The sequence below is a fragment of the Hypanus sabinus genome, chromosome 13, assembly GCF_030144855.1.
Source record: "Hypanus sabinus isolate sHypSab1 chromosome 13, sHypSab1.hap1, whole genome shotgun sequence".
NCBI lineage: Eukaryota > Metazoa > Chordata > Chondrichthyes > Myliobatiformes > Dasyatidae > Hypanus > Hypanus sabinus.
Genome location: NC_082718.1, coordinates 31,060,211 through 31,082,898, shown reverse-complemented (window position 1 = coordinate 31,082,898; position 22,688 = coordinate 31,060,211). Strand labels below are relative to the sequence as shown.

The 22,688-nt window shown below is 42.0% G+C and overlaps 1 protein-coding gene across 2 annotated transcripts in view; it reads left to right on the top strand.

The window, feature by feature from the left end:
- Positions 1 to 22,688, top strand: part of tmem243b (transmembrane protein 243, mitochondrial b) — a 41,258-nt gene that overhangs the window by 16,481 nt on the left and 2,089 nt on the right. For both annotated transcript variants that reach the window (XM_059987399.1, XM_059987398.1), the window contains exons 3-4: positions 12,417 to 12,467; positions 20,314 to 20,418. In XM_059987399.1, the coding sequence (XP_059843382.1) occupies positions 12,417 to 12,467; positions 20,314 to 20,418 (156 nt within the window). The remainder of the gene's footprint in view (positions 1 to 12,416; positions 12,468 to 20,313; positions 20,419 to 22,688) is intronic.

The window sequence follows — 22,688 nt, the reverse complement described above, 5'->3', positions numbered from 1 at the left end:
AGTTGAATTGTCATAAGTGAAAAATGAGTTAATGAAACTGAAATTTGACAAATGACTGGAGTACCCCTTTGCATATAATGTGTAATTAATATATATTTCACTTTGATTGCAGTCCCTGCAGAGTGGTGCAATAACTTGTTATCTTTCATTTGTACTCTTTTTTCAGAACCAGGCTCACAGCCATGTTGATTCTCGATTTAACTGGTTTTCAGCCTTGTTATATATCACTGATTTACTGAATGGAAACAGCCATTTTAAGGGAGCTGAACTTGTATATTTATTTTTAGATTGTGAAACTAATTGCAAAGACCTAAAATTTACAGTTATATTTAACAGGCAATTGTATGATGGAAGAAAAGTGCATTATTGTAATCTTTCTCATTGGAAAGAAATCTTTTATTTGAGACTTTGTCAAGTATCATAGAACAATTATAAATTGTGAGAATAAGTACTTTGAATTCGTAGTTCACTTTGACTTTAAAAGCACAAATGTATCAAGCAATGGGAAGGAGAGAGATCGTCAGTAAAGTAAAACTTTACTGGGGGGGGGAGTTGTAAAAAATTAAATCAGCATGTTCAAAAATTCATGAAATTTGGCAGTAATGCTGCCTCTATTTCCCTTGATTATGACTTGAAGATTCAGCATCGAAAAGAAAACGAAGAGGGAAGGAACTGCATTAAATTCCACTGCTATTGAGTTGTGGTAAATTAGTGAGTCATTTCCTGTGCTAAAATGTGTGATTCCCCAATCCTATTTAATATGTTTTCTTATTCATCAGTTTTCATATCAATTATTCTTTTCCAAGCTGAAACAATCTCTTATTGCATGCTCTCTGATATAAGAAAGGATGTGCTGATTAGAGAGGCTCCAAAGGAGGTTCACAGGAATGATCCTGGAAATGACAGGGTTAGAGTATGAGGAGTATTTGATGGCTCTGGGCCTGTACTCATTGGATTTTAGAAGATTTGGGGATCTCATTGAAACCTGCCGAATATTGAAAGCCCTGCATAGCGTAGACATGGAGAAGATATTTCCATTAGTGAGGGGTGTCTAGGACCAGAGGGTGGTGAATCTGTTGAATTCGTTGCCATGGACTGCTGTGGAGGCCAAGTCATTGGGCATATTTAAAGCGGAGGTTGATAGGTTCTTGATTAGTAAGGTATCAAAGACTATGGGGAAAAGGCAGGAGAATGGGGTAATAAACCAGCCATGATAGAATCGCGGAGTAGACTCTGGGTCTTTGTTGGCTGTAGCATTGATGTGGACAATATGTAGATTAGGAATTGCTTTAAGAACAAAAACAGATTCAGATTTGGATCTATCACTCGTACATTGAAATGCATTATTTGTGTGGCTGGACCAGGACAATAGCTAAGGTACATTGATTTTTGGACAAAGCAGTGAGGTGAGTAAATGCTTCATTGTCAGGTTGGTGGGGTGGGAGACTGGCAGGATTTGTGCTTCATCTACTACATTTCACAGCCTTCCGACAATTTGGGTGAGGGAACGGTTTGCTGCTGACATTAATCCAGAGGGCTTGAGAGTCTGCAGAGGGATTTTGGAGGGAATGCTGGGGGTGGAGTTGTGGTGGTGAGGGGGGAGAACTGGCAGATGGAATATGTAGTATACAACACAGAAGTGGATTTTGGTTCCTCATCCAGTTACAGCAGGGTTCTGTTTTTGGGAACTCTTCTTAGTGTTGGCGATTGGAAATGTGGTCACGAACTGAGTTACCACATGGCAGGAGATGCCTCCAGCAGTGCCGCAGCCTGCAAATCCATTTTACCCATCTCCTAGACATTCGCTGTCTGTATGGGCTATACATTAGTCAAGTACATTAGTCAAGCTGGAGAGGATAGACCTGTCTGTGTTGGAAGTGATCTTGGCGTAGTTGTATACCCAGAACTTTCAAGGAATATCCAACTCGTGTTTTCAGTGCTATTTATTTATTTGCAGAATTTGTCTTTTGCGCATTGGTTATTTGTCAGATCACAAACAGGAGAACATCTCCTGATGCTGGAAATCCAAGGAACACAAAAGATGCTGGAGGAACTCAGTAGGCCAGGCAGCATCTATGGAAAAGAATATAGTTGACGTTTTGGGCTGAGACCCTTCATCGGCAAATCCTGATGAAAGACCTCGGCCGGAAACGTCAACTGTAGTCTTTTACATAGATGCTGCCTGGCCTGCTGAGTTCCTCCAGCATTTTGTGTATGTTGCTTGGTTATTTGTCAGTCCTTCGTAGTTTTTCATTGATTCTATTGTATTTCAAAGTTCAAAGTAAATTTATTATCAAGGTACATTTCTGTCACCACATGCAAGTCTAAGATTGATATTCTTGTGGGCATACTCAATAAATCCATAGAATAATCATTACAGAATCCATGAAAGACCGCACAACTAGGGTGTTCAGCCAGTGCAAAGACAACAAACTGTGCAAATACAAAAAGAAAGAAATAATAATAAATAAGCAAAAAATATCATGAACAATAAATTTCTTAGTTTTACTGGTGAATGCCTGTAAGAAAATGAATCTCTAGGTAATGGTGTCATTAATGCGCTTTGCTAATAAATTAACTTTAATACGAGTCACTGCAGTCTGGCATGAAGATGGCAATAAGTGATTAAAAGGGGCAAATAGTGTGTCAGTCTTCTATATGAGAAGATTTGAAGACAGGAGGATGAATTTGGTAAGACGTAGACTGGTATATTGTGTAAAATTTTGAGCACCTTGCTAAAGAAAGTGTTTTTAAAAGAAAGATTTGCTTTATTTGTCACATGTACATCAAAACATAATGAAATGCGTTGTTGTGCACTAGCATCACTGCAGTCCAATGATGTGTCGGGGACAGCCTGCAAATTTTGCCACTTTTCTGGTGCCAACATAGCATGCCCACAACTTACTCAAACTAGCCTGTATAACTGTGGGAATGTGGCAGGAGGCCTGAGTACCCAAAGGAAAGTCATGGGGACGGTGTACAAACTCCTTACAAACTGCATGGGAATTGAACCCATTTGTGATTGCTAGTGTTAGAAAATGTTAAGCCAACTGCTTTGCTACAATGCTACCCTTTGGATGTACAGTACTGTGCAAAATTGTAAATCTGGTAGGAGCAAAGTATCTTGGGAATGATGATGGTGCACCACGGAAGGGGTGTGAAACAGATGACAGAGAAGTGCCTGGGGTGGCATGGGAGCAGACCCACCCAGCCTTGAGACACCAGGCAAGGTCACTGGATTCCAAACGATTAGCTTATTGATCATTACAGAATATCTCTGGTGCTTCCCACTTGCTCCACTGTCCCCTCCCTTCCAACCATGATTCCCCTCTCCATACCCCCTTCCCACTGTCAGTCTTCAATTGAGACCATAAAGTTACTACTGTGTGTGTGTGTGTGTGTGTGTGTGTATGTGTATGTGTATATGCACATGGACATACGTGCACTTTCCTACCCCAGAGTACTTGTGAAGCTTTGGTCACTGAAAATGCAAATCGATAGATTTTAGAATTTTAAGGTCATTGCGAGATTTTATTTATTTTATGTATAGATTGAAGCAATGTGGGCTTTGCAGAATGAGCCAGCATTGAATGTGTACAGCAGAGATATCAGTCCTCATCATCATCATTATGTGCTCTGTTGTATGATGTGGGTGATTATGGTCTATAACCATGACTGTTCTTGGCAAATTCTACAGAAGTGGTTTGCCATTGCCGCCTTCTGGGCAGTGTCTTTTTTTAAAAAAAAAGAGTGACCCCGTCCATTATCAGTACTCTTTAGAGATTGTCTGCCTGGCATCTATGGTCACATAATCAGGACGTGTGATATACACTTGCTGCTCATATGACAATCCATCACCTGCTCCGATGGCTTCACGTAACCCTGATCAGGGGGCTAAGTGGGTGGTATGTCTTGCCCAAGGGTGACCTGCAGGCTAGTAGAGAGAAGGAGTGCCGACACCTCCTTAGGTAGAGACATATCTACACTTTGCCAGCCAGACATTAGCATCAGGTTTGCTATCACTGTTTAGTGTCGGCAGTACAGTACAAGCACAAAAATCCTCCAAATTGCAATAAAAATAAAAGTGAAAAGTAGGAATAGTGAGGCAGTGTTCATGACTGTCAAAAATATGATGTTGAAGGGGAATTAGATAGGCAAGTGGCTGATAGAAAAATGGAGAGCTCTGTAGGCTATGTTAGATTGATCTTGGAGTAGAATAAAGGTTGGCACAACATAGAGGACCAAAGGAACTGAACTGTTCTGCTCAATATTGTACGTTACATTGTCTCCTGAAAATCAAAATGGACCTACGCTACTTCACGCTGCACTGTTTGCAGCATGTTCCATAGAGAGCCACGTGCATTGCTCGTGTTGGTGTGAATTTAATGGATGGCAGGCTGGAGATACATCTCTACCAAAGGAGGTGTAAGGCACATCTTTCCTCTGCAGGTCACCCTTGGGCAAGGTGTAGCATCTGCTTTGCCGCCCCTCCCCCCATCAGGGCCACATGAAGCCATGGGAGATGCATGTAGTCTCTTGGGGAACGTACAAACTCCGACCAGACTGAGGCAGAAATTGAACCCCAGGTGGTAATCATTGATGCTATAAAACATTATGCAAATAGTACTATTGTTGATTATCATTATGTGTCTGGCTGCTCAAAGCATGATAATATCACAGTTGCTGGGCGTCAGGAATCCTTTAGTACTGAAACTTGTACATCGTGGAGAGGGGTAATCCAAGGTACAGAGGTTACTCTCTGGGTGCAGCTTTGCTTACTGTCTCAAAGTTCAAAGTAAAATTATTTTCAAAGTACATATATGTCATTAAATATTACTGAGTTATTTTCTTGCAGACATTCACTGTAGAATAGGGAAGTACTATGGAGTCAATGCAAAACACAAAGACTGACAAGCATCCAATGTGCAAAAGACAAACTGCAAATATAATAAAGAAACAAAGAATAAATCAGTAATACTGGGAACATGAATTGTAGAGTCCTTGAAAATGAGTCCATAGATTGTGTTCAGTGTTGAGGTGAGTGAAGTTATCCACACTGATTCATGAGTCTGATGGTTGAAAGGTAATAAATGTTCCAGAGCCTGGTGGTGTGGACTTAAGGCTCCTTTACCAGCTTCTTTGCAGTGAGAAGAAAGCTGGCCTGGATGGTAGGTGTCCTTGATGGATGCTGTCTTCTTATGTCAGCACTCTTTTATCTAGATGTACTGAACGGTGGGGAGGGCTTTTTCTACGATGGACTGGCTGTGTCCACCACCTTTTGTAGACTTTCCTGTTTGTGGGTACTGCTATTTCTATACCAGGCCATGATGCACGCTCTCCGCTGTACGTCTATAGAAGTCTGTCATAATTTTAGATGACATGCTGAATCTGTGCAAACTTCTAAGACAGTAGATGTGCTATTTGTTGTGCTCTTTGAAATGGCACTTACATACTGGTCCCAGGAACTTAAAGCTATTAACCCTCTCAATCTTTGATACCCTGATAGGGACTGGCTCATGGGCCCCCGACTGCTGCCTCCTGTATTGAATAATCAATTCCTTGCTCCTGCTGATGTTGAGTTAGAGGTTGTTGTTGTTGTTGTGGGAGCACTCAGCCAGATTTTCACTCTCCCTCCTATATGCTGATTTGTCACAACCTTTGATTGGGCATATGTCAATAAATTTGAATATAGCATTGGAACTGTGCTTCGCCTCATAGTAATCGTAAAGTGAGTAGAGCAGGGGTCTAAGCACACAGCCTTGTGGTGCACCTCTGCCAGTGGAGATCATGGAGGAGATGTTGCTGTTGTGGGGGAGCATTGCTTTCCTAACATTTACAAATTCTGAACGTGGATGTTAACATATAGAACATAGAATAGTACAGCACAGTACAGGCCCTTCGGCCCACAATGTTTTGCCGACCCTCAAACCCTGCCTCCCGTATAACCCCGCCACCTTATTCCTCCATATACCTGTCTAGTAGTCTCTTAAACTTCACTAGTGTATCTGCCTCCACCACTGACTCAGGCAGTGCATTCCATGCACCAACCACTTGCTGAGTGAAAAGCCTTCCTCTAATATCCCCCTTGAACTTCCCTCCCCTTACCTTAAAGCCATGTTCTCTTGTACTGAGCAGTGGTGCCCTGGGGAAGAGGTGCTGGTTGTCCACTCTGTCTATTCCTCTTAATATCTTGTATACCTCTATCATGTCTCCTCTCATCATCCTCCTCTCCAAAGAGTAAAGCCCTAGCTCCCTTAATCTCTGATCATAATCCATACTCTCTAAACCAGGCAGCATCCTGGTAAATCTCCTCTGTACCCTTTCCACTGCTTCCACATCCTTCCTATAGTGAGGCGACCAGAACTGGACACAGTACTCCCAAGTGTGGCCTAACAAGAGTTTTAACTGGGAGAACACCTTAACAATCCTGTGATGCTTTCTTTCATACATACAAAAAGGTGTCAGAAAAGGAACCCGCCCACCCTGATCATGTACTGTTTGTCCCACTCTCAGGGAGGAGGCTGTGTAACATCCATGCCAGGACCACCATGCTCAAAGATAGTTACTTTCCCTAAGCAGTAAGGCTGATCAATACCTCCACTCAGTAACCCAGCCCTCCACACTCCCAATCACCACTACTTTATCATTTTGTGTCAGTCAAAGTCACCTTATGTACAGACACTCCTGTGCCTAGCATCACTTTATGGACCTTCAATCAATATATCTATATAAGCTATCTTCTGTAATTATATTTATTGTGTTGTGTTCTTTATCTTTTGAGTTTTTTTGTGCTGCATCAGATCTGGAGCAACAATTATTTTGTTTTCCTTTACACTTTGTACAGGAAATGACATTAAACAATCTTGAATCTCCTCTTCCCTGCTCCCATTGGGCAAAAGATACAGAAGTCTGAAAGCCTTCTAACCCACCTTTATATGTCTTGAGACAATGGACTCTCGATCTTGCAGCCTACCTTGTCATAGCCCTTGCACTTTTTCTACCTATACTGCACTTTCTCTGTAACTGTTACACTTTATTCTGCATTCTGTTATTGTTTTACCTTGTTGTACTGTAATACACGGTGTAATGAGCTGATTTGTATGCAAAGAGTTTTTCACTATACCTCAAAATTCAAAGTAAATTTATTATAGTACACGTGTCACCATATACCACCTTGACATTCATTTCCTTGCAGACATACTCAATAAATCCATAGAATAATAACCATACCAGAATCAATGAAAGACTGCCCAACTAGGCAGTTCAACAAGTGTACAAAAGACAACAAGCTATTCAAATACAAAAAGAGGAAAAAGTAATAAGCAATAAATATTGAGAACATAAGATGAAGAGTCCTTGAGTGAGAGTCCATAGGTTTGGGAGCATTTCAGTGATAGGATGAGTGAAGTTATCCCCTTTCGTTCAAGAGCCTGATGGTAGAGTGGTAATAACTGTTCCTGAACCTGGTGGTCCTGGCGTGGATGATATATAGCCTCCACCCTGATGGGAGGCAATAAACTGTTACTGAACCTGGAGCTTGAGGCTCCTGTAGTACCTTCCTGGTTTCAGCAGTGAGAAGAGAGCATGGCCTGGGTGGTGGGGGTCCCTGATAGTGGATGCTGCCTTCCTTTGACAAAGCTTTATGTAGATGTGCTCAATGTTTGGGAGGAATTTAGCCATGATGGGCTGGGCCGTATCCATTACTTTTTGTAGGGTTTTCCACTCAATATAAGTTCAACCTATGTATATTTTGACAATAATAAACCAATCTATGTCAACATGTTCTACGCAAGTAAAATGATATTAAAATGCAAAGTGATAAGATGCAGTCTAACACAACCTCTGAATAATCTGTCCTCACAGTTAAAATGTTGACATCTGTTTCTGATATTTCTCTTAAATATCAACTGCACCTTCATTGTGATTTTCTAATTCTTGATATTTCAGAATGGTTTTCTGAAACTCAGTACACTTTGAATTATCTGTAATGAGGCACATGTTCCAGCCATACAGAACGCTGGAGGGAAACTGATTACTGCAGCATCTGTTTAGATGGAACCTTCAACAAAGTAAACGTACCCAGTGGATTCAAATAAATATTGTCAAACAAATCATGACATTGCATAGTGTAAGGTGATGTTAAGGCAGGTGATTAGCGGTTTTGGTTGAGTGGTAAGCAACAAAGGCTTATTTATTGAAAGAATTCGAGTTTCGAGGTGGTGAGCAAATTCTTAAAATGGCAGATATTGTTAGAAATCCAAACCCAGAATTGAAACCTGAATTAGTGTAAGGCAGTCAGTTGGAATCTTGAGTCTGCACTGCCATTTAGTGTTGGCTGATTTGATTGAGACTGCTGTTCACTCTCAGCCCCTTTCATCCTCTTGCTTAGCAAGAATCCATCTTCTGCTGTAAATACTCAAAGGCTCTATGTACACTGTCCTTTTGAGCATCCAGTCACCATGACCCTTGGAGAACAAAAACACCGTTTCTTGACTTAAATAGGCACCCTATCTGTTTTAAACAGTGATTCTAGCATGGAACGTTCCAAAGTTGGTTTAACGTACACACTGTGATTTTAGAACATAGAGCAGTATAGGATGCCACAGTAGCAAAGTGGTTAGCCTGGGGTGTCAGTTCATTTCCAGTGACTATAAGGAGTTTGTAGTTTCTTCGTGTGACCTCATGGGTTTTCTCCAAGTGCTCTGGTTTCCTCTCACATTCCAAAGATGTACCGATTAGTAGGTTAATTGGTTATTGTAAGTTGTCCTGTGACTAAGGCTATGTCCACACTACACCGGATAAATCAGTAACTGAAGCTTTTTCTCTTTGTTTTTACCCTTTGTCCACATTAAAATGACGTTTTCGTCCCCCCGAAACCGGAGCTTTTCAGAAACGCTCTCCCAAGTGTGTATTTTTGAAAACGCCGGATTGGCCGGATCAGTGTGGACGGGGTAACTGGAGAAATCTGAAAATGTTGTCAGAGGGCAGTGCGCTATTGCATTGTTTTCTTGAACACAACTTAACAATTTCGGAACAGGCGGCAACGAAAGTGACGTCAGAGGAGTTAGAGATGTACTCATCAAATACTTTGGCCCATAACTTACTGAATAAATAAGTATACTCACTTTGCGCTGTTTTCTGTCCTTGCTCATATGAAGGTGGTTTACCTATTTATGTAAGTACTTCTCTGACAATAGATGTGTAACAGCCTAATGTAACATTGTATGGAAATACAAGATAATACCGATGCAGACATGTTTTATACATCTAACAAGGTGGTTTATTAATGCAACAGAGTTAGTCAGTTTTTCAACGTTCATCGTCAGCCAGGTCAATCTGTCCGCAAACTCCCTGTCAGTTGCCTCCGTACACTCCAGTATTTTTTTTTACTTTTAAGTTCCCCTGCGCGAAAGCCAACAGCTGTCTGTCGTTTTAAGTTTTTCTAGTCTGTAACTACACAAACTTGCACTTTTATGGCGGGATTTGACACCAAACAGGTCGCTTGTTTTTGGTAGATGTGTCCTGCGCATGTGCAAGAGGAGGAGATTCGCCAAAATCGCTGTTTCAATGTGGATAGAGATATTTTTAAAAACGCATAGTGTGGACGCCTACGCCTATCGTTTTTACGTGAAACTGGCGTTTTCAAAATTATCTGGTCTAGTGTGGACGTAGCCTAAGCTAGGGTTAAATTGGTGTGTTGCTAGGTGGCACAGATCATTAGGCTGGAAAGTCCTGTTAAATGCTGTATCTCTAAGTAAATAAAGTACAGGCCCTATGGCCCACATTGTTTTGTTGACCTTATAACCTACTGTAGGGTCAATCAAACTGTACCCTCCTACATATCCCTCCATTTTTCTATCATCTATCTGCCAGTCTGAGTCTTAAATGTCCCTAATGTATCGGCTTCTACCACCGCCCCTGGCAGTGCACTTCATATATCCACCATTCTCTGTGTAATAAACAAAGATCCTTGCCTATGACATCTCCCTCCCCATAGTTTCCTCCGGACTTCTATCAAGTCACCTGTCCTTCACTGCAAAGGGAAATGCCTTAGCTTGCTCAACCTTTCCTCATAAGATATGCTGTGTAGTCCAGGTTGCATTTTGATGGACTTGTGACTGTTTTCCTCCAGCTGAAATTATTTACTGATGATCCATGGTTGTCCAGTCTTGTGAGGTTGAAGCTTCACATCTAAATGACAGCTGTACAGAAGTGTTGAATTGCATAATGGCTGGGGATTCACTGGTAGTGGCCAGTGAACAGATGATTGTTTGATAGCCAGCTATACATCTGAACAAGATCTCATCTGTGGCGAAAAGTGGCTACAGATGCTGTAATCTGGAGCATATTTACAAACAACTCAGCACGCTGAGAAACATCTGTGGAGGCAGAGATGTTTCAAGTCAAGACCTTGCCTCGGAGTGTTCTTTTAATTTTGTTTTATTTTAGAAATGTAGCATGGCACAGGCCCTTCCAGCCCACCATTTTAATCCTAGCTTAATCACAGGACAACTTACAGTGAAGATTTCTGTCTTTGGACCGTGGGAGGAAACTGGAGCACCAGGAGGAAACCCACAACTACATGAGAAGAATGTATTGAATTCCAATGCCCCAAGCTGTAATACAAGGGGTGGTTGATAAGTTGGTGGTCTAAGGTAGAAGGAGCTAAGTTATACAGCTCTCGTTACGTGCACGTGCAGTTCAACTCTGAGTGATTATGCAGAGAGTTTGAAGTTAATAACTCATCTCCTTTTCCATTAGGCCACAAAGTTATCAATCACCCCTGCTGTTGACCACTTCTGGAGGTCCAAGATGCTGACTTCTACAAAGAAGGGATCCTTATGTTCCACGACCACTGGACGAAGTGTGTAAATGTAGGAGGGGACTATGTTGAAAAATAAATGTGCTAGGTTTTCTAAAATTGCCTCCTTCTACCTTAGGCCACGAACTGATCAATCACCCCTCGTATCGTCACGCTACCGCTAGGCTACCATGACTCCTCAAACATAAGTACACCCTGGGTTTCCAAAATGGTATTGAGGGGAGCAAACACAATTATAAAGACAACTGAACTGGGTCAGGGTCTCAATTCCAAATGTGTTTGGACCTGGGGAAAAGTCATACAGTTCACAGGAAGAATGCACAAGCCTCACAGAGCGCACTGGAATTGAAGTCCTAACTCTGGTGCCCATCATGCTACTGAGTGTAGAGGGGAGACGCCAGTGTTAAGTGGGAGGGGTGAGGCAGGGGCTGACAGGTGATAGGTAGAGCCAGGTGAGTAGGAGTTGTGATGGGCAGGAGGAGGAGCAGCTGGAAGGGTAAGAAGTGGAACCAGAGAGGAGGGGTGAGGACTGCAGCTATTGTCCTTTGATGCTGAGGTTGATCTTGATCAGTGACTTTAACTGTCGGCTGATTCTTCAGCAGGACAGATGAACAGTCTCGGCCCAGCTGTTTATTCCTGTCCATAGATGTTGCCCGACCTGCCGAATTCCGCCAGCATTTTGAGTGTGTTGCTCTGGATTTCCAGCATCCGCAGAGCCCTCATGCAGGATTCCCCAAAGCTTAATTTGCAGGTTGAATTGGTGGTGAGGAAGGCAAATATGTTAGCATTCATTTTGAGAGGACTAGAATATAATATAAAAGCAAGGATCTAATGTTAAGGCACTGGTGAAGCCTCATTTGGGAGTATTGAGAGCGGTTTTGGGCCCCTTATCTAAGAAATGATGTGCTGATAGTGGAGAGGGTTCAAAGGAGATTCATGACAATGATTCTGGGATTGAAAGGTTTATCATATGAGGAGTGTTTGATGGCTCTGGGCCTGTATTCACTGGAATTCAGAAGAATGAAGGGTGACCTGATTGAAACTCCTTGAATGGTGAAAGGCTTTGATAGAGTGAATGTGGAGAGGATGCCTCCTGTGGTGGAGGAATCTAAGATCAGAGGATGCAGCCTCAGAATAGTAGGATGTACATTTAAATGGAGATGAGGAGGAATTTCTTTAGCTAGAGAGTGATGAATGTGTGGAATTCATTGTCACAGGTGGCTGTGGAAGCCAAGTCATTGAGTATATTTAAAGCAAAGGTTGATAGATTCTTGGTTCGGGCATGAAGGGATATGGGGAGGAGGCAGGAGTTTGGGACTGAGAAGAGAAATGAGTCAGCCATGATGAAATGGTGGAGCGGACTCGATGGACTAAATGGCCTAATTCTGCTCCTATATTTTATGGTCCTATATTTATCGACTGATGCTGTGTTACTGTGTGTTTTTAAATAAGTAAGAAAAAGAGGTTTTTAATTATTTTTAAAAATCCTTGGATGTTTCTGATTAATGCACTACAGTTTGAAATAATATTTACATTGTACAGATTTATTGCATTGAACATAGTCTGAAATTTTAATTTTCTTTCTTTCTTTCAGGATCGGATTATCAACATCGCTGTAGGTGTCCCCACTGCACTGTTACTATTAGTAAGTACCAAGGGTTCAAATCTGAGTTCTGACGAAGGGTCTCAGCCGAAATGTCAACTGTACTTCTTCCACCAGCATTTTGTGTGTGTTGCTTGAATTTCCAGCATCTGCAGATTTCCTCGTGTGCATACTTAGTAGTGGTTCTTTTATCTGTTGATAAGTATTATGTTTGCAATTAATTACATAATAGGTAAAGTTGGGGCAAGTGTTAATACACCTTCAGTGGGTAAAATCAATTGGTTGTGAGGAGGAATGTGGATTAGAGACATATAAACAGGTCCTTTGGCCCATCTAGTCTATGCTGAACTATTAATTTGCCTTGTCCTATTGACCTGCACCCCTTAAGTGTTGAAATCGACCCCGTATCCACCACTTGCACTAGAAGCTCATTTCACACACTCACCTCTGAGTGAAGAAGTTTCCACTCATGTTCGTGCTAAGATATCACCTTTCACCCTTAACCCATGACCTCTAGTTGTAGTCTCACCCAACCTTGGTTGAAAAAAGCCTGGTTGCATTTACCCTAACCATAGCCATCAGAATTTTCTCTTTCAAATATCTCTTTCAAATTTCCTGCTTTCCAGGAAATAAAATCCTAACCTATTCAACCTTCACCCATAACTCAGGTCCTCAAGTCCTGGCAACATCCTTTTCAATTTTCTCTGCACTCTTTCAGTTTAATGTGCATCTTTTTGTGAGCAAAATGCCACACAATACTCCAAATTAAGCCTAACCAACACCTGATACAATTTTAACATAACATCCCAACTCCTGTAGTTAGTAAACACGAGGAAATCTGCAGATGCTGGAAATTCAAGCAACACACACAAAAGGCTGGTGGAATAGCAGGCCAGGCAGCATCTGTAGGGAGCTTGGCCTGAAATGTCGACAGTGCTTCTCCCTATAGATGCTGCCTGACCTGCTGTGTTCCACCAGCATTTTGTGTGTGTTCCTGTAATTAGTACATTGTTTTATGAAGGCTAAAGTGCCAAAAGCTTTCTTTGTGACCCTATTCTTCTGAAACAAATAGATGACTTATTGGTGGGGTGGGAATAGCATTGATATTCTAGGAGGAGTACTTCAGTCAAGTCGATTGGTGCATCTTTACCTGATCTGACTCACTCACCCTTTATCAATTGATGGAATAGGCTTTATCGATGACAAAAATAAATCTGGCAGAATTTATTATGGATGTCAAACATACCATAAGTTCTGAGAAGAAAGAAAGTGATTAGCTTTATTTATCACATATACATCAAAGCATACAGTTTCCATCAAATCAAATCAGTGAGGATGTGCTGGGTGCAGCCCACAGGTGTTGCCACGCTTCTGGCGCCAATGTAGCAGTCGCACAACTTACTGAACCTAACCTGTGCATCGCCGGAATGTGGGAGTACCTGAAGGAGACCCACGTGGTCACGGGGAGAATGTTACAGCTGGAGCAGGAACTGAACCCCGATGTTACTGCGGTCGCTATAAAACATTGCACTAACAGCTATATCACTGTGCTGATCACTTTCTGCTGATGTATTCTGCAGTTTCTGGAGATGGGAGAGTGATGAAGAGACTGAACATAGGTAGGTGCAGGACTTCAGTGAGGCCACAAGACGTGGTTGCAGTATTAGGCCATTTGGCTTATCAAGCCTGCTACATTACACCATGGCTGGTTCTCCTGTCTTCTCCCTGTACTAATCAAGAACCTATCAATCTCTGCTTTAAATATACCCAATGACTTGGCTTCCACAGCCGTCTGTGGCAATGAATTCCACAGATTCGCCATCCCCTGGCTAAAGAAATTCCTCATTTCAGTTCTAAATTGTTATCCATCTTTTCAGAAGCTGTGTGTGCCTGCTGGCCCTAGACTCCCCCACTAACGAAACATCCTCTCCACATCCATTCATCTAGGCCTTTCAGTAAGATCTCCCCTCAGTCTTCTAAACTCCAGTGAGTACAGGCCCAAAGCCATCAAGTGCAGCTCATATATTAACCCTTTCATTCCCAGGTACATTCTCGTAAACTTTCTCTGGACCCTGTCCAATGTCAGCATATCCTTTCATAGATAAAGGTCTTAAAACTGCTCACTATATTCCTGCCAAAAGGTTTCAGCCCAAAAAGAACAGTCAACTAAAAAAACATGAAATGCTGGCAGAACAGCAGGCCAGACAGCATCTATGGGAGGAGGTAATAACGACGTTTTGGGCCAACTGTTCTTTTTCTATAAATGCTGTCTGGCCTGCTGAGTTCCTCCAGCATTTTGTGTGTGTGTGTGTGTGTGAGAGAGAGAGAGAGAGACTATATTCCAGATGCAGTCCTTATAAAGCCTCAGCATTATATCTTTGTTTTTTTATTGTAGCCCTTTTGAAAGAATGTTAACCTTGCATTTGCTTTCCTTACTACTGCACTGAGGTAGTTTCCGTTATTGTTTTTTAAAAAGGAAGGATGTGCATGGCTGTTGCAGCATTCACTAGATTGCGGGTATTATCTGCAGATTAGCATGAAATAATTAGAACAAAAGACTGGAAGAATTTAATTGGGGGGGGTGGGGGGAGGGTGTTGAGAGGATCTTCCTCTCATGAGGGAGTTCCAGAACAAGGGGGATTTTCACCTCTAAGGACAAAGGTTTACAGATCTTGGGACCTCATTATCCCAGAGAGGTGGGTCATTAAATCTCAGAGGCTCTTGGGCAGCACACAAAATACTGGATGAACTCGGGAGGTCAGGCAACATCTGTGGAGGGGAATAAACAGTTGAAATTTCAGACCAAGACCTTTCTGCAGGAGAGGTTCTTCGATTGTTTCAGTCTCTGAGAATAAAGGAAAGGAAAGTGGTGCTGAGATTTACAGGTTTACTGGTACCTGGAGGCAAATGGGCAGCTCCTGTTCAAGGTGGAGTAGAGCAGTGTGGGCTGGGGGGAGGTGTTGGGGGTGAAGAGAGTACATGGTTGTCTGGAAATGTAAATACAAAGATTAGTTTAATGTTGAGTAAGGAGTGAGTGGAGTAGGAGTCAGATGAAGATAGGGACTGAGGGGGTACTTGTAGTATAGCTTACGGATCACAGGATACTGAATGAACTGAGGTGAAGGCAGATAATGAATTAAATCAGCTTAAGTTATCCCCTCTGAATAAGTTGGAAGCTGTAAAAGTTAAGGCTGTCATATGAGAGTAGGGAATACAATTCCCACTACCCAATCTACACTACAGATGGACATGTACTCCTTGGACAAGGCTTTGACCTTGATGCAAATTCTGGAACAAACAACATGTTACTGGGCCAAGGTGTACAGTTCTGTCTGAGGGCTATACTCCCAAGCAGTCTGGCCCAAACTTGTCCCTTTTATAATTGCATCTGGCCAAAGTCATTGTACTGCTTAGAGACTAAAACACCTCAGACATGGCACTGAATGTGCTTAAAGAAACCACGTAGGCTATTTGATGGGATGTGAAAGGACGCAGACAGTTACAGGGAATGGTTAGAACATAGAGCAGTATTGCACAGCACTGACATCCTAACAATGTGTCGTAGGCAGCCAGCAAGTGTAGCCACAGACTGCAGCACCAAATGTCTATAAAATACAATAATATTTTAAAATAATAGTACAAAATGAGAGTAAAATAGTGAGGTAGTATTCATGGGCTGATGGACCATTTAGAAGTCTGATGGCAGAGGGGAAGAAGCTATTCCTAAATCGTTGAGTATGTGTCATCAGGCTCCTGTACCAGACCATTGATGGTAGCAATGAGAAGAGGGCATGTCCTGGATGGTAAAGACCATAAGACATGGGAGCAAAATTAGTGCATTTGGGTGATTTATTATCCTGCTCAACTCCATTCTCCTGCCTTCACCCCTGTAACCTTTGACACCCTTACTAATCAAGAACCTATCAACCTATATTTAAATATACTCTGTGACATGGCCTCCACAGCTGTTTGTGGCAGATTTATCACCTTCTGGCGAAAGAAGTTCCTCCTCATCTCTGTTCTAAAGGGATGTCCTTGTATTTTGAGGCTGTTCCCGCTGGTCCTAGACTCCTCCCCACTGTAGGAAACACGCTCTCGACATCCACTCTTGTGTAGGCCTTTGAGTATTCGATAGGCTTCAGTGATATTCCTTCTTCATCCTTCTAAACTCCAGTGAGTACAGACCCAGAACTATCAAACACCTCTCATACTTTAACCCTTTCATTCCCAGGAGGCAACACCTTTTGAAGACGATGGTGGGAAAAATGCCATTGCTTTAGCTGCCAATTCCATTCATTTTACCTAGGTTACTTGTGTAACCTTTCTCGTCAAGTGTCATTGACACCTCTGTTCTGTGTAAGGCATTGTATACCACTTCTTCTTTATACTCAACAAAGGAGAGATAGCTCACACTTGGAGATTGTTAGAAGGTTCTTGACATCGGTTTCTGGAAGATTAAGGCCTTGCCTTTCCAGAAAGGGTCAATATTCAGAGTGCAGAATCCAAGGTGACTTTTAATATTAGTCCGCTCGACCCACGATGTTGTACCGACCTTTTAACCTACTGCATAGCTTTTCATGTATCTATCTGAGAATCTGTTAAATGTGCCTAATTTATCTGCCTCTACCACCAACCCTGGCACCGCATTCCACATACCTACCACTCTGTGTATTAAATAAAGACTACGGTGACCTGTCCTGATGAAGGGTCTCGGCCTGAAACATCAACTACATTTTTCCATAGATGCTGCCTAGCCTGCTGAGTTCCTCCAGCATTTTGTGTGTCATACTTGTTCATTTATTTATTGAGAAAAATGATCCAATATTACATGAATTTGTTGGGAAAAGTATGTGAATCTGTGGGGTAATGCCCTCTACAAAAGCTATTTGGAGTCAGATGTTCCAATCAATGAGATGGATTGGAGGTGTGGATTGGGGAGATACCCTGCTTTGTAAAAAAAAAGACGTACAAGGTCAGGTTACTGAAGACCCTGCTGTTCTCAAGAAAGATTTGTTTATGTCATCCACACCTCGATCAAAACAACTTTCAGAGGATCTTAGAAGAGGAATTGTAGAGATGCATGAACCTAGAAAAGGATACAGAAACATTTCTAAAGACCTGAGTGTTCATCAGTCCACCGTAACAGAAATTGTCTACAAGTGGAGGAAGCTCAGTACAGTTGCTGCTCTCCCTAGGAGTGGGCGTCCTGCAAAGATCACACTAAGAAGGTGAAAAAGAACCCAAGGATAACTGCAAAAGACCTGCAAAAATCTCTAAAATTTGGTAAAGTCTCTGTTCACATGTCCACTATAAGAAAAACGCTGAACAAGAATGGTGTTCATGGAAGGACACCATGGAGGAAACCACTGCTCTCCAAAAAAAAACATTGCCGCACATCTCAAGTTTGTAAAAGACCACTTGGATGTTCTACAATGCTTCTGGGACAATGTTCTGTGGACAGGTAAGACTAAAGTTGAACTTTTTGCCAGAAATGCACATTGCTATGTTTGGAGGAAAAAGGGTACTGCACACTAACACCAAAACCTTATCCCAACTGTGAAGCACAGTGTGGGAGCATCTCCGTTTGGGGCTGCTTTGCTGTCTCAGGGCCTGGACGGCTTCCAATCGTTGGGGGAACATTGAATTCAAAATTGTATCAAGACATGTTACAGGAGCATGTCAGGGCAGCAGTTCGTCACCTGAAGCTTAATAGAAGTTGGATAATGCAACAAGACAATGATCCGAAAGACAAGAGTAAATCAACAACAGAATGGTTTAAAAAGAAGAAAATTTGTGTTTTGGAAGTCGTAGTCCTGACCTTAATCCTATAGAAATGTTGTGCAAGGACCTGAAGCAAGCAGTTCATGCAAGGAAGCCCACTAACATCTCAGAGTTGAAGCAGGCTTATAAGAAGGAATGGCCTAAAATTCCTCCAAGCCATTGTACATGACTGGTCAACAGTTACCGGAAATGCTTGGTTGAAGTTATTGCTGTACACGGGGGTCATACTAGTTTCTGAAAGCAAATGTTCACATACTTTTTCCAACAAAGACATGTAACATTGGATCATTTTTCTCAATAAATAAATTAACAAGTATAATGTATTTTTGTGTTAATTATTTAATTGGATTTTCTTTATCTAGTTTTAGTGCCTGCTTGAAGATCTGATCACATTTTAATCCATATTTATGCTGAAATAGAGAAAATTCTACAGGATTCACAAACTTTCTAACACCACTGTACCTCTGACATCCTCTCTATACCTTCCTCCAATCACCTTGAAAAGATGTCTTCGAGATTTGGCATTGTCACTTTTAAAGATGCCCCTCATAATCTTGTACACCTCTTTCAAGTCACCCCTCACCCTCCTTTGTTCCAAAGAGAAAAGCCTGAACTTGCCAAATCTTTCCTCATAAGACCTTCTCTCTAATCCAGGCAGCATAGTTATAAACCTGGGGAAATCCAAAGCACCACATACAAAATGTTGGAGGAACTCAGTAGGTCAGGCAGCATCCATGGAAATGAGTAAACTGTGAATGTTTCGGGCCGAGACCCTTTCCCCCCCTCTCACTTCATTTCTTTACTAGCCCATCACCTCCTTCTGGTGCTCATCTCCCTTCCCTTTATTCCATGGTCTTCTACCTTCTCCTGTCAGATTCCCCTCTTCCAGCCCTTTGTCTGTTTCACCAATGAACTTCCCAGCTCTTTACTTCACCCCCTCCACCCCTCAGTTTCACCTACCGCCTTGTATTACTTCCTTCCCCTCCTCCCACCTTCTTACCCTGACTTATCTTTTTTCCCCAGTCCTGATGAAGGGTCTCGGCCTGATCTGTTGACTGATTACTCTTTTCCATAGATGCTGCCTGGCCCGCTGAGTTCCTCTAGCATTTTATGTTTGTGTAGCATTGTAATAAATCTCCTTTGCATCCTTTCTAAAACTTCCACATCTTTCCTATAATGAGGTGACCAGATCTGAACATAATTCATCCATGTACATATTTAAGAGCCTCTTAAATTTCCCAAATGCATCTACCTTTACCACTACCTTTTGGCAGGGTGTTCCATATACTCACCACCCTCTGTTTTTTTTAAAAAAATTGTCCCTGACATCGCTTCTTATACTTTATTCCAGACACCTTAAATTATGCCCCCTCATATCAGCCTTTTTTGTCCATGGAAATGGTTTTGGCTGGCTACTTTATCTATGCCTCTTGTCATCTTGACCATCTTTATTGAAATACAATTGCAAGGAGATGGAAGAGACTGCAGCTGTTGAAATCTGGAGCAATGTCAATCTGTTGGGAGTAACTGCTGGATGCCAGAGGTTAAAATTTTCAGCGGTAGGTGTGTGGAACATCCTTCCAGTGGTGGTAGAGGCAGATACATTAGGGGCATTTAAGAGACTGTTAGATAGGCACATGGGTGATAGAAAAATGGAGGGCTATGTGGGTGGGGAGGATTAGTTTGATCTCAGAATAGGTCGAAGATTCAGCACATTGTGGGCTGAAAGGCCTGTACTACACTGTGGTATTCTATGTTGTATGAACTCAGTTGGGCAGGCAGCATCTGTGGGAGGTACAGGGCGGTCACATATTCAAGACAAGACTTGGCATCAGGACCAAGCTTTCTTTGGATTTCTTAGTTCTACTGTGAATGCCTGCAAGAAAATGAATCTCAAGGTAGTATATGCTTACATATGTGTACTTTGATAATAAATTTACTTTGAACTTTTGAGCTTGGAATGAGGGGGATTGAAAGTATTACACAGGAGACATTTAGTGTCTGTTTTCCTTGTGTGATGTTGCTTTGTTTTGGAAGTAATGGTCTGCACAATAAACCCTTGCTTGTTATCCGTCTGACTGTCTGATTTTCCAATTTCATCCTTTAGGTAACGATTATCAGTGCTTTTGTTTTCCCTCAATTACCTCCAAAGCCACTGAATATTTTCTTTGTTGTCTGCATCATACTGAGTTGCGTCTCAATTGCTGTTCTTGTAAGTATTGATCTTTTGTAACCAGCATCATGTGGTAGAAATTGTTATGCAGAGGAATTATTTTGAAAATTAATATATGAAGTTATTTATAAATGTAGTATTCATCAGAATCAGGGTTAGTCTCACAATGTATGCCAGTGATATTGAACCTGATTCTGATGATTGTCACTGATGGAGAGCGTTTGGTAAACACGTACACAAACTTTGCTTTGTCATTTTGCTGTGTCATCAGTGTCATCTTAAAACGGGGTGCCTTTCCCACCATACATGATGGAGTATTCCATTTCTTTAGTAAAGGACGTGTAAATATTTGTATACTGTATTTAAGTTAAATAATTCTATTTATTTTGTAATATGATTGTGGGGTGCATTATATTCTAACTTGTGTAGTCTTAAGTTAACTTTGTTGGTAATTAAAGATGGTAGGTCCTGGTGCCTAAAAATATAGCGCGCATCGTTCTTGCTGAGGAAGGGAGCTGCCAGACAAATGGTGCATGCAAGCTTGATTTCAACGTATAAGAGAAGGTTGGATAGGTGCATGGATAGTAGGGGTATGGAGGGCTATGGACCTGGTGCAGGTCAGTGGCAGTAGGCAGCTTAAGTGGTTTCTGCATGGACTAGGTGTGTTTCTGTGCTTTACTTCTCTATGGTGTACAAAGGCTGTAATAAATCTAGTCAAGAAGAAAAGCTTATAAAAGGTTCAGAGAGCTAGGTAATGTTAGAGATCTAGAAGATTATAAGGCTACTAGGAAGGAGCTTAAGAAGGAAATTAGGAGAGCCAGAAGGGGCCACAAGAAGGCCTTGGTGAGCAGGATAAAGGAAAACCCCAAGGCATTCTACAAGTATGTGAAGAGCAAGAGGATAAGACATGAGAGAATAGGAGCTATCAAGTGTGACAGTGGGAAAGTGTGTATGGAACTGGTGGAGAGAGTAGAGGTACTTAATGAGTACTTTGCTTCAGTATTCACAACAGAAAAGGATCTTAGTGATTGTGCTGATGACTTGCAGTAGACTGAAAAGCTTGAGCATGTAGATATTAAGGAAGAGGATGTGCTGGAGCTTTTGGAAAGCATCAAGTTGGATAAGTCGCTGGGACCAGAGGGAATGTACCCCAGGCTACTGTGAGAGGCAAGGGAGGAGATTGCTGAGCCTCTGGTGATGATCTTTGTATCATCAATGGGGACGGGAGAAGTTCCGGAAGATTGGAGGATTGCGGAAGTTGTTCCTTTATTCAAGAAAGGGAGTAGAGATGGCCCAGGAAATTATAGACCAGTGAGTCTTACCTCAGTGGTTGGCAAGTTGATGGAGAAGATCCTGAGAGGCAGGATTTATGAACATTTGGAGAGGTATAATACGATTAAGAGTAGTCAGCATGGATTTGTCAAGGGCAGATCGTGCCTTACGAGCCTGATTGAATTTTTTGAGGATGTGACTAAACACATTAATGAAGAAAGAGCAGTAGATGTAGTGTATATGGATTTCAGCAAGGCATTTGATAAGGTACCCCATGCAAGGCTTATTGAGAAAGTAAGGAGACATGGGATCCAAGGGGACATTGCTTTGTGGCTCCAGTACTGGCTTGCCCACAGAAGACAAAGAGTGGTTGCGGATGGGTCATATTCTGCAATGAGGTTGGTCACCAGTGGAGTGCCTCAGGGATCTGTTTTGGGACCCTTACTCTTAGTGATTTTTATAAATGACCTGGATGAGGAAGTGGAGGGATGGTTTCGTAAGTTTGCTGATGACACAAAGGTTGGGGGTGTTGTGGATAGTGTGGAGGGCTGTCAGAGGTTACAGTGGGAGATTGATAGGATACAAAACTGGGCTGAGAAGTGGCAGATGGAGTTCAACCCAGATAAGTGTGAAGTGGTTCATTTTGGCAGGTCAAATATGATGGCGGAATATAGTATTAATGGTAAGACTCTTGGCACTGTAGAGGATCAGAGGGATCTTGGTGTCTGAGTCCATAGGATGCTCAAAGCAGCTGCACAGGTTGACTTTGTGGTGTATTGGCCTTCATCAATCGTGGAATTGAATTTAGGAGCCAAGAGGTAATGTTGCAGCTATATAGGACCCTGGTCAGACCCCACTTGGAGTACTGTGCTCAATTCTGGTCGCCTTACTACAGGAAGGATGTGGAAGCCATAGAAAGAGTGCAGAGGAGATTTACAAGGACGTTGCCTGGATTGGGGAGCACGCTTTATGAGAATAGGTTGAGTGAACTCGGCTTTTTCTCCTTGGAGTGAAGGAGGATGAGAGGTGACCTGATA